The following is a 10,199-nucleotide window of genomic DNA, read 5'->3' as shown; positions in this document are numbered from 1 at the left end:
TTTCACGTAAAGAACTTTTGAAGAATGCTTTGAATTATTGTATGCCTTTTCCCATCCAATTCAATAACTTAAGGAGAACTTGAAGGTTAATTTAAGCGGACCTAATTAACCTGGGGTGTTGAGTTTCATGATTTATCGAAAGAACAACTGAAAATTGGTTTATGTGCAAGTGTGTCGTGTGTGGAGAAGAACCCTCTAGCTAGCCTTCCATCCATAGTTTCATCCAAATTCGTTTTAAAAATCTGTTTTAGTTACAATCTGTTTTCTTTGTTTTCAAATTCGTCAAAACCAAATGCCCCATTATTTTAAAGTGTTAGATTAGTTAGAAATCAATTTAGTTTGTGTTTTTAAGTGTTTTGATTCAAGTTATAACCCAAATTCGTCCAAGTTTGTGTTAGAGTTCAAAACTGCCCAGAAAGTGTTTTTAAGGCAGTTCTGAGTGTTTTTGTGCTGTTTTGAGTCTTTTGGTTTGTTTTAGTGTTTTAGAGTTTAGTTTTGCATTCTTTGAGTCTAGTTTAGTGTTTTAAACTTTGTTTTACGTTTTTGAGTCAGTTTCAAGTGTTTTAGCAATCCCTCCTAATCCCCGGTCTAGAACGATCCCTACTTACATACTTTACTACAATTGATAAAAAGACGGTTTAATTTGTGTGCTTATATATTTTGCATCAAAATTTTGGCGTTGTTGCCGGGGATTAGCAACTTTGCTAATCCCTCGTTATTTCTTTTTATTTTCGTTTGTTTTCTATCTTAGTTGTTGATTTGTTTTGTTTCTTTGTTTTTAGGTACTAGTGTATGACTCGAAGTTCCCAACCTGTACGTGAGCATATTTTGGACTTTGACGACGATTTTGAGAGAACTTTGAGAAGAAGGAGGAACCAACAAGAGTCTAACCCACCTAGCCATGAACCTGACCTTGAAGAACAAGTTTTAGAAGAAGAAGAGAGGGGCACAGTTGGGATTTTTGAGGAAGCACCAATCATGGCAGCCGACAACCAAATAATCAAGGAGCTTTCGCCTTCGGGATTGGACAATGTCGCACCCTTATGCATTTAATATCACATGGCAGCTCAAGGCAAGACCGAGGAGTTCGAATTGAAGTCTAGCTTGCTGCACCACATCCCAAAGTTCCATAGGCTGTCCATGGAGGACCCTAACAAGCACTTGAAGGAATTTGAAGTGGTTTGTTCGAGCATGACCTCGGTTAACGTTGATGGCAGCATCTTGAAGATGAAAGCTTGTCCATTCTCTCTAATGGATAAAGCTAAAGATTGGTTGTATGAACTTGCACCTGGGACGGTTACATCTTGGGAAAGTATGAAACGAGCGTTCTGGGAGAAATTTTTCCCTACTTCAAGAGTCATTCTCTTGAGGAAACGGATAAGTGGCATCCAACAAAACCAAGGTGAATCCTTTCCAACCTATTATGAACGTTTTAAAGCACTTGTTGCTTCTTGCCCACAACATCAAATGAAGGAAGAGTTGCTACTTCAATACTTCTATGAAGGCCTTCTACCAATCGAACGTCAAATGCTAGATGCCTCGGCGGGAGGAGCTTTGGTAGATAAGACACCCATGGCAGCCAAAACACTCATTGCAAACCGTGCATTGAATGCACAATAATACGAAGGCATTAGGCAAAGGGATACCCCACGGCAACAAGTTAATGAGGTAAGTTCCACATCCGACATTCATCCGACATTCAATCTCAATTAGCTAATCTTACTTCCATTGTGTCTCAGATGGCCGAACGTTTGAAGATCCAAGGACCAATGCTGTGTGGTGTGTGTTCTATCCAAAGACATGCTTCTGAAAAGTGTCCTCAACTCATTGAGAATGGTGGATGGGAAAGCGTTAATGCAATTGGATTTCAAAGCCAAAATCAGCTAAGGCACAATCTAAAAGGAAATTGTGAGATTTCGTGTGGGATTTCTAGTGACTAGCATGCATATACAATTCAAAATTTATATACGAAAGCAACGGAAGCATGTTATCAAATAATATCAAAGCTATAGTCATGCAAATCCCCTTCAAGATGCATAGGTTTATGTATGATGCATCAAAAACAATTTATTGAAGAACAAAGTGTAGGAGTAGTTTTATACCTCTTGATCTAGACTTCAGACCAAGGATAGACCACCTCCAAGCCCTTTGTTGTTGGAACTCCTTGAGCCTAGCCTCCCTCCTTGCCTCCTCCACTTTGTTAGAATGAGTGCTCCTTGGTTCTCCTTAAGTCTCCAAAGTTGAAGACCTCTAAAGATCCTCACCCACTAGAGTAGTGAGAAGGATGAAGGAATAACCAAAAGGGTGAGAAGATGATTAGCTAAACCCCCCTTTGGTGGCCGGCCCTTTGAGTGTTGAGAGAGATATTTTCTTTTTCTCTTTTGTTGTTTTAACACTTCAAAAAACCCTAATGAAACTTTGTGCTATAAAGTTCCTTTTATAACCAAAAAGAAACAAGTCAACATTTGACTCTCTCTCTCCCTCCTTTGGCCGGCCCCTTTAGTGTTGTTTGGGCTTTGGGCTTTTATTATTTCAAGTCGTCCTATGCTTGCATAAAAGCCCAATGGGCCCAATTAGACCCGAACTTTTCTTTAAGCCCAAAACGATATTTTATCGCTTTTATGATTTCTTTAGACATTCTAATTAATCACAACACTTAATTAATCCAATTAATTACTTCCATCATCCATTAGTTACTCACTACAAGAGTGTATTGGTGAACAATCATTTTAGGTTCTAATTAGCAAGGCAGTGAAGTGATTGGCACCAATCCAATTGATTATTTTTAATCCAATCACTTAGTGAATTAAAACTTACTTTTAATTCACCTTCTTCTTTGACGACTACATTTAATCATCTAGAAGAACTCACAAGTCATGAGTGACATCTAACCATATATCATGGCTACCCAAGTTAATGTAGAATTTGTTCGGATAACCTATTCAGTTGGAATTACAATGTAATTCGATCATTCTCTAAAACAATACTCTCAATCACATTACTAGGGTATGGATATATTATGTCAAACCCCTAATGTGATTATTCCTTCTTATATGATTCATTTGAGTTGTATAGGAACGCTTTCCTTTATTACGCTCGATACTTCGGCTGAAGATTCCCGAATCATATCTTAGAGTATTCATCCTCTCTTAACGAGGATTAGAGATTCCTTGTTGCGCATTCACTTGCCTCCATGACTAAGTGGCTTAACCCCAACTATGCCGCGGACACCCGCGGATGGAGTGACTTTGACATAATTAAAGATCAAGTACCTAACCACAAGACAACTATGATGCCTCAGGTCAAATGACTACTTACATTATTCCAACCATTAGAGTTACTTGCTTGACATGTGAGTAGACCTCCATGCAAGTACTCTCGTTCGATTGTGTTCAGTGAACTCATTCCCTTAATGAGCACCTACATACCTGTCTTAGTGTCACTACACAAATGGGATGAGACTTTCCATCCTTCCAATTGAAGCGAACATAGTATGTACCGATCTATGCATTGTCAGTATCCCTCCGACAATCCTATGACCAGGAACCTTTTGGACATGATGGTTATGTGAAGAAGGTCTCTGTAGTCTAACATCATTAGATTACTTCTTCCATCAATCCATTGTCCATGGATTCACTATTTAGGACATATATCGTGTGTTGAGATAGTCCTAATTAGTATCTTTTCCATTTGATGTACAAGAATCATCTATACATCCATTCATTGTCCTGAAAGGTTTCTTCCAAAGATTGACTTTCAGGGCATATTTCCAACAATCTCCCACTTGCACTAAAGTCAATCACTAGTGTATCTCATAGATACTAGTTGAGTGAGCTTATGCTCGTAGGTTAACTTGGTTATGTATTAATCCCTTTTTATAAATTAAAAGGGATTTACTTATCAAATGTTTCTAAAACATTTGATGATGTCTCTTTCTTGTGTTCAAATACTTTGATGAGACCTTGATTCCATGGCTTGAGCTATCGCCCCATTACGTCGTAGTGTCCAACTAACGACCTTATGGTTTGGATTCAATCATTGGTATTATAAGAACCCCTTCTATTCAAAACACCTTTTGAAACAGTTTCTAAAACAATATATCGCCATATATTTCGTTTGTATACTTTATACATACTTTGCTCCAACCTTGAGACCATTGTAGTACAATACTAACAATACATTCATATGATTAGTACTTCATCTATTATGAAGTTCCATTTGTTAAAATGGGTTATTTTTCACTTTGGTTAATAACCTAAGTGAATGCACGCTTCCAGAGTCCCACTCTGATGTTCCTTTCTTAAAGGCAATAATACTCTATCAGTTGCTATGGTTCTGATCCTGTGCTATAGTAATATCTTAAAGTGACAACCCCTGTGGCTTTTCACCTTTGGATATCATCTCACAAGTCCATACATGTGTCCCTTTTGTGATTTTATGACACATTCATTATAAGGGTTATGAAAGTGATTTTCTATCATATAGGAAAACACCTTCTCAAATCTTCAACATTTGAGATTTAATTTCCCCAAATAACATCCTTGAAATAGCCTTGTTATATCAATAAGTCCAATTTCAAGTCTATACTTTAAAATTGACCGTGTCACATTTTGTCATTTTTTTCGAGTAACATCTATGTTTTATCAAGTCTATCAAATAGACTTTATTCATATCTTGTTGCTCAAATTATGACATCACTCCCACTAGGCTTGTTGTAACTTAGCATTCATTCAAAAACTTAACACTTATATTTTCTTGATTTGAATGCATATTGCTCCCACTAACTTGTCTTGGATCTATTGACAATCATTGAGATCCATTAGCTTATTAATGATGTCTTAACAATTTTGAAACTATCAACAACGCTAGCTAACACAAGTTATTTAAACGAACATACACAAAAGAATTCCTTCTCAAGTAATTCCATTTGAAATGTGTGACTTGCTTTATCAAGTCTATTCATTTAAATCATATGGTGTCATACACCATACTCCAAGTTTTAGTCATACTAAGACCTTTAATGTAGTCATATAAGAATTATCCAAGTCTTTAGTGGAAGCATGGCTCCTACTAAGGATATAGAAACTCAACCATTCCTTCTAGGTGGTTGATATAATTCTTTATCAAAACTACATAGAGCGTTATAGTTACATGAGATGTTGAATTTGGATTGTCTTGTTGTTAAACCATATGTTGTGACTCATTTTAAAACTATTCCCTTTTGTTTCATCAAATTTGTCCATACGCTTTGTTATTAGCTTGTTCTCATAAAAGAGAATGATGGACAACTCCCAACATATAACCATTTTATGTTAGGTTGACGAAACCAACATTCAAAGACTATTCTTTAGAATGTTACACATCATAGAATTTTAACTTTTGAAGAGCTTGAGTCCTTTAACAATTAAAATTACAAACTCTTAATAATAGTCAAGTACTATTATTCTTTAGACAACTATAAACCAATCATATTCAAGTTTATATCATTTTTCACACCTCCCACTATTTCTCATGACTTTAATGAGAAATCACTTCATACATTCAAAATGTATAAACGTGGAGCATACGGGTAGAGGACATTGTGTAGTAGCTTTAAAACCTTTCAAGCTCGTTTGTTTCAATCTTCACTAAGTTAATGTCTCGTTATTAAGTGTCTAAAGTCTTTAAACATTTTATAGATTTAGACACTTCTTTCTTGGTTTAATCACTAACACATTTGACATTTTAAAACCAATTTTAAGAATGCCTAATTAGTTGTTCAAAACTACTAATTGAATCAAGAGTGATCTTGATTATTGTGGTTTAAGTGATAATCATATAAGAAACGTTTTTCTTATTACTTATATCATTATACTGTGATCTTCCTTTTCATCAAGGAATTTCTAGACCTTTGTCAATCCATATAGAACTCATAAGTAGACAATTGGAACCAAATCTAAAGATTCATTGTATCCTTCTATGTCCAACACGTGAGATCTATCCATAATAGATAAGTCTAAAGTTTGGTTATCACATTACAATAACTGATATAATTCTTGTATCTCTACTAGGATACTACAAGACAATATTCAATTCATAACACTACTTTAAGGAAATAATATATTAGAAGGCATTCATCACATTACATTAATATGATAATTCATACATTCATAATGTTTAATACAAAAAGAATTAGCTCTATACATTTAGAGACTAATTAAATACCTTCATACATTTAGGCACTAATAGTGGTCTTCCATCATATGAAGCCACTTAATAAGTTCATAACAAAATAAGAAAGTTTAAAGACTATCTTTAAATGCCTAACAAACTTCCTAAGTAGTAAGCAAAAAACATGGTGGCCGAACCCTTCTCCACACTTTTCTTTGCTTGTTCCTCTTCTACTTGGCTCCTCCACCTATATACAATTATACAAGTGATTAGCCATTTATATAAAATATAAATTTTTAGAAGATCTAACAATTAGAATTGAAGATAAGAACATAAACCATACCTTGTGGCTTGTCCTTAAGAGTTGCAAGGTATAACCTGCAATTCCTCTTCCAATGCCCCTCATTTCCACAGTGGTGGCAAGTCCCTTTGGGCTCATTTGCCTTCTTTTTCCTCACTCCTCCTTGCGGCTTAGGAGTGGGAGACTTCTTCTCATTCCCTTTGCCTTTGCCTTGCGGCTTAGCCTTGGAAGAGGATGGCTTGTTGTAGGCTACTGCAGAAGTCCCTACAACGTTCTCTTTCTTCATAGTCTTCTCGGCAGTTACTAACATGTTTAGTAACTCAAAGAGAGTACTATCCATCTTATTCATATTGTAGTTCATAACGAACTGCGAGAATGAATCAGAAAGAGAAGCCAAAATGAAGTCCTGGGCCAATTCCCCGTCAAGTGGAGTACCTAGGTTCTCCAATTGTTCAATGAGTCCTATCATCTTCAGTACATTTTGATGCACTGGGCCCCCTGGACCATCTTGGTCTTCACAAGTTCACTAACAGTGCTAAAGCGACGGTTACGCGTCCCTTCACCATATAACTCCGTAAGATGGAGTATGATGGAAGCTGCACTGTCCATGACCTCGTGCTGTCTCTGTAGCTCCTCATTCATGGAAGCCAACAGATAGCACTTGGCTTGTGTTTCATCCTCAACGTGCTTGTCATACTTAGCACGTTCATCCTCAGTGGCCTCAGGGCCGAGAGGTATGTGAGGTGGAGCCTTGTCTAGCACGTAAACAATCTTCTCCAATGTTAGGAGAATCTTGACATTATGATACCATGATGGGAAATTGTGCCCCTCTAGGCAATGTTTGTCGAGTATTTTCGCGAGTGTACTTCCAACCATATCTAAATACATAAACAATAAAATAAATTAGTTTGATTGTCGATTAAGTCAAACGATTCGGGTCTTTAAACCGAATGACACCACCCACCATTTTTGGCAAATTACATATCCCTCAAGATGGAATCCGGGAGATTTCAAAGAAAGCTCCTAGCGGGTTACGGGAGGCTCACTATTACCAAGCCCACCTCACGATGATATGATGTCGGCTAGCAAAAATAATAATGAGAGGGTACACTTACCCATTCACAACAACCTCTTGTGATTACCCATCTATTTGGCCTCTAGAGAACAATGCCTCACGATGATACGATGTTGGCACCATTTCTCTTAGTTAAGTTTCGACCCACCATGCCGGTTTAGATAGGGGTTCAAGTATGACCTCACAATGATACGATGTTGGCCACACTCGTTGCCTACCTTCACCTCATCAAATGTTTATATAGACTCCTCCTAAGTATAAGCATGCACTTTGCACTTCCCCATGATAGGGTGAAGGCGGTGTACAAATCATAAACGATTGGAGCCTACCATGGTAGAAGGCCACGAAGAAGTGTTCAATAGCACCTCTCCGCTTTCAACTTAAAATTGTTTGTTGGTTGAGGGATTTTAAGGTCTCATCATTTTTATTTATTTAATCACATTCAAATAAATTGTGTCCTATTATAACTACTAGTCCAAAGTTAATGAAATTAGTAGCATATGATATCCCCACTATTTGTTTTCATAAAACAAATCAATATCAAAACATTTTTCAAAATATTGGAGATATATATAACTACTAATTGTATTCATTATAGTTTAGTAGCGTATGATACTCCCACTATTTGTTTTGAGAAAAACAAATCAATATCAAAAACGAATTTTTTCAAATATTGGAAGTAACTACTACTACTACGGTTTTTGCATTCCTTTGAAATTGGACTTATAGTTATCTTAGGCTCTTGGATGACCATGGACTTATTGGGTTATTGCAACAACGAGCCAACATTGTTGAATAAGAACTCGGGGAGGTTGTGTCATTTTAATTACGTGATTTTCAATCCAATTAAAACAATTTTTCATTGAGCCATTAGAAATGAAAGACAATCATTCATTGCTAATTAGGGCATTGGACCCATTTAATCTTTAATCTCATGTCAAAACCCTCTTTTAATTATGTCTCCTTACCAATAGTTAAAGAAACTCTAGTCTAGTACTAGAGGGAATCAACCAATTAAAAGAGATTAAGAAGTAATAAGAATTACAAACCGATTTGTACCAATTCCTACAAATTACATACTAAGAGGGAGAGAATGATTAAAGTCCATCATGACAAGGTCCAATTGAAACAGTAATTAAAACACATTCCCAAGGTTCAAACAATTTGAGTTTAGCGCCCTTTCTCATAGCTCAATTATCGTTTTAAGGCATAAGTCCATAGTTAACCATTTTTCTAACTACTTAATCACATTAAATAATCAATTGGAATGCAACATAAACAATTAGATTTAGTGCATATGGGCATAATAGTATTATGAGTTTAAACAACTAACAAAATTAAAATCAAATATTTTAGATTTTTAGTTAGTAGGAGCCTAAATGCAAATACAAAAAGTTAGGGGTCAAACCGTAAATACTTGAAAGTATTATCAACTTTTTAAAATTTACAAAGTAGCCCAACAAGTGGATAAATCCACTAGGGTGGCCGGCCACATTAAGAGGGATGGGAGGTCTCACCCATATTGCAATAAATCAACATAAAGTAGAAAAATCCAAATTTTACTTGTCACTTGACTTAGGCTTTAAGGACTTTAGAGTAATGGTGATGGAAATTCACCTAGTCAAGTCTAGGGTTTAATAAATTTTGGGAAAGCTATGGATGGTAAGTTTACCATCCAAAACCACAAAACGATGTATGAAAAACAAATGAAACCATTTTCACCAAAACCAAACCATGAACACCAAGAACAAAACCATGAAAACAATTTCAAGATTTGTACTTTCTTGGTGATTTTTTCAAACCCAAAAACAAAAGTGACAAGATCTATTCTTTCTAGCTTCAAAGTGTGTGTGTGTGATTCAAAATAAAACACAAACACTTAGCCAAAAAAAAACCCCTTTGCCGTGCCCCCTTTTTGGAACAAAACCCCAAAATTTTGTTCTAAACTCAATCTTCATTCATGCATCCAAAACACTTTTGCATACATATCTTTTCAACTATTGATTCATATTTTTCAACACTTGAAAAACAAAAGATAAACATACTTTGAATGAAGCAATAACATGTCATACATAAAATTAAAACCCATATGCATAAAATCCAAAAGGACACATCAAACATAAACTTTTGGCTCTGATACCACTTGAAGGGAAAATTGGGAGATTTCATGTGGGATTTCTAGTGACTAGCATGCATATACAATTCAAAATTTATATACGAAAGCAACGGAAGCATGTTATCAAATAATATCAAGGCTATAGTCATGCAAATCCCCTTCAAGATGCATAGGTTTATGTATGATGCATCAAAAACAATTTATTGAAGAACAAAGTGTAGGAGTAGTTTTATACCTCTTGATCTAGACTTTAGACCAAGGATGGACCACCTCCAAGCCCTTTGTTGTTGGAACTCTTTGAGCCTAGCCTCCCTCCTTGCCTCCTCCACTTTGTTAGAATGAGTGCTCAATAGTTCTCCTTAAGTCTCCAAAGTTGAAGACCTCTAAAGATCCTCACCCACTAGAGTAGTGAGAAGGATGAAGGAATAACCAAAAGGGTGAGAAGATGATTAGCTAAACACAAGACAACTATGATGCCTCAAGTCAAATGACTACTTACATTATTCCAACCATTAGAGTTACTTGCTTGACATGTGAGTAGACCTCCATGCAAGTAC

At 36.1% G+C, this 10,199-nt stretch overlaps 1 protein-coding gene across 1 annotated transcript; it reads left to right on the top strand.

Moving 5' to 3' along the window:
- The first annotated feature begins 1,059 nt into the window (after nt 1-1,059).
- On the top strand, nt 1,060-1,620 carry LOC139189487 (uncharacterized). Its single transcript, XM_070808444.1, has one exon. The coding sequence runs from the start codon at nt 1,060-1,062 to the stop codon at nt 1,618-1,620; it is 561 nt and encodes a 186-aa protein (XP_070664545.1).
- The last annotated feature ends 8,579 nt before the right edge of the window (nt 1,621-10,199 follow it).

This window comes from Malus domestica, chromosome 11 (assembly GCF_042453785.1).
Source record: "Malus domestica chromosome 11, GDT2T_hap1".
NCBI lineage: Eukaryota > Viridiplantae > Streptophyta > Magnoliopsida > Rosales > Rosaceae > Malus > Malus domestica.
This window is presented reverse-complemented; position numbering and strand designations above follow the sequence as displayed.